A 2,690-nucleotide genomic window follows, 5' to 3' on the forward strand; every position below is an offset into this window, starting at 1 on the left:
TGTACCGCGCCCGAGGTAAACAATTGACGTCACTTGGCGGAGACCGATAGGCACTTCCTGTTGCCTGTTATCATGGTGACTCCTCAAATTGGAGTTCCACTGTTAATAGCTCTTCATTGTTGTTACGCATGAGTTCAACTCATGAGCGTAACATCTACTTGGAGCTGATTTAACTAACTTATGGCAGCAGCTGTAAAACCGAAAACTCAGTTTCCAACCTGAGGCTAGATTAATTCAGAGTTGAGGATTTTTAGTCTGAGTTTGTTAATCCTGTTATGTGAAATGGGCCCCTGTCATCTTCACTTCAATTCAGCCCCAATACAAATACTTGTTCTTGATCAATGAAGTGTAACTACATTCATGCAGACCAATAAAAATGCATCTTAGCTCCTCCATTCAGAGGAAAGCAGCCTACAGACTACAAAAACAGAAATTTGAAAAAATTGTAAAAAATAAGATTCAAGAAATACAATATGGAATTTTTTTTTGAAAGACTTCAATATGGAAGAAATACAATTTAGAAAATAAGATTTTTAAAAACATAAAAAATAAAATATAAACAATAAAATAATTTGAAAAAATAAAATCTAAGAAAACAACAAAGTTACTTTAGATTTTTGATTAAGAAGTTTTATTTCTGGATTGCATTTAAAAAAATTTTTTTAATTTTCATTTCCCAAACTCTTCTTTCCTTGCAACAATAATGGAACAAAGCTCACTCCGTACATCTAAAGAGTTATAACAGTTATTCAACGGGATTCAACCCTCAATTATTTCCATTTCCAGACTTTTTGTGTAGTACTTACATTACTTAAATCATAAGTCAGATATAAAGATAACTGTTGTTAAGTTTTAAAATTGGAAGCTATTAAATATATGTTTATGTGATCATTTAGGCATGAGGACTAACCTTAAAGGTTTGAATTCCTCAGCTATGGTGCTGTAGGGTTAGAGGTGAACTTAATGTTAAGGAATTCATGAATTCAGTAATTTTTTTTTCTACTTTTCCCTTTCTGGGGTTTCCATACCGAGTCTCCTGTCTCCATCTGACCCAGTCTTCTACCTTCATAACTTCTTTCATTCCATGCCTAAATCTCTTGGTCTCCTGCCTGGCAGTTCCAGCCTTAACATCCCTCCTTAGTTCATGTCTAAACTATCTCAGTCTGGCTTTATCGCTAAAACATCCAACATGAGCTGATCCTTTGATGTCCCCTTTCCTATTCATCCTCATCACCCCTGGAGAATCTCCATGTCTTCTACCTCCAGCTCTGCCTCCTGGCCCTTCCTCAGATGCTACCATGTCTTTAATATTTCCTCTCATTCTCTCTTACACTTGTTTTATCACACAAAATTAAGATTTATAAAATAAAAAGTATTTTTATTAATGATTGAAATTATTTTTTTAATTTTTTGTTAGTTTATTATTTTATATTTCCATCTTATTTTCATGGTTTCAGTATTGAAAGTCAGACTTCTGAACAAAGATGTGCAATGATGTCAGAGAGCTAATTGGAGAAAACTGGGATTTTGACATCAAATTCATACATGACCCCCTCTGTTGGTAGTGATTTGTGTGCAGCAGGTGGTGGTGTTGGACAGAGTTGAAGAGGATTAGTAAAAGATCTCTTGGTTGTCGTTTGTTTGATATACTCATTAAAACAATTATGATGGTGACGGTTTTTCAATTGTATTCCTCAAGCAAGGAGCAGAGCTGGAGCTCCGGGATACTAGAGGCTGGACGGCTCTGTTTCACTGCACCAGCACAGGCCATCAACAGATGGTCAAGTTCCTGCTCGATAACAACGCGGACGCCAATGTCAAGTTGGTGTTTTCACTTCTTTAAAATCCAATTGATATATTTTTAAGCAGTATTCATGTATTTATTCCTTTTTTTTTTTTGTTCTGACAGAGAACCTGTGTCAGGTTTCACTCCTCTGATGGAAGCCGCTGCTTCTGGACATGAAATCATTGTTCAGTACCTCCTTGATCGAGTGAGTGTGGCTGTGAGGTTGCTCCATGCTGGTGTTTTTCATACGGATTATGTTATTAAACATGTTTTCTCCACAATCTATTTACAGAAAGTGAAAGTTGGTGAGCGTAATTCGAAGGGGGAGACGGCCCGTGGCCTGGCCATGATGTACGGCTACATCAAGATTGTTGGCCTCATAGACTCACGTTCTCAAAGAATTAAGCCAGGTGTTTATTGCTTACTATTGTCCTGAGATACAGAAACCATTTTTTTTCATTGATTCTTTTTTGCATTTTCTCTTGAACTTGTCAGGACACTTTGAAGACCTAAGCTCCTCAGAAGACTCGGACAGCTCTCCGCCGAGGACTCGGCCCAGTCGAAGCCGAGTCAAAGGCGTCAGCATCCATGATGGACCTCAGGCCATTGCCAAGTTCAGAGTTGGAGGAAAAGGCAAACAATGTGGTGGGTCACAGAAAAAAAACCCAGCATCTTCAGGTGTTGTGACGTTACAACCACAAACTTCAGAGTGTTTTATTAGGAACTTATGTGAGGGACCAACATAAAGTAGAGCCAAGAGACGTATTCAGAGGTGCAGCCAGGAGATCCATGGTTTCTCTGGATGTGGGAGAATCCACTGTCCTTTATTAAGGCCCCGTCCACACGAAGACGAACCCTGGCCTAAACGCACAAATTTTTCACCAAACCAGCCTCTCATCCACAC

General features: G+C 38.5%; 1 protein-coding gene across 4 annotated transcripts in view; it reads left to right on the plus strand.

Moving 5' to 3' along the window:
• Positions 1–2,690, plus strand: part of anks3 (ankyrin repeat and sterile alpha motif domain containing 3) — a 10,573-nt gene that overhangs the window by 1,738 nt on the left and 6,145 nt on the right. For 2 of the 4 annotated variants that reach the window (XM_015375122.1, XM_015375123.1), the window contains exons 3-6: positions 1,700–1,821; positions 1,910–1,991; positions 2,079–2,196; positions 2,282–2,464. In XM_015375122.1, coding sequence (XP_015230608.1) covers positions 1,700–1,821; positions 1,910–1,991; positions 2,079–2,196; positions 2,282–2,464 — 505 coding nt within the window. The remainder of the gene's footprint in view (positions 1–1,699; positions 1,822–1,909; positions 1,992–2,078; positions 2,197–2,281; positions 2,465–2,690) is intronic. The other 2 variants (XM_015375125.1, XM_015375126.1) reach the window with 1 other exon arrangement.

This window comes from Cyprinodon variegatus, unplaced genomic scaffold (assembly GCF_000732505.1).
Source record: "Cyprinodon variegatus isolate N-32 unplaced genomic scaffold, C_variegatus-1.0 Scaffold113, whole genome shotgun sequence".
Lineage (NCBI taxonomy): Eukaryota > Metazoa > Chordata > Actinopteri > Cyprinodontiformes > Cyprinodontidae > Cyprinodon > Cyprinodon variegatus.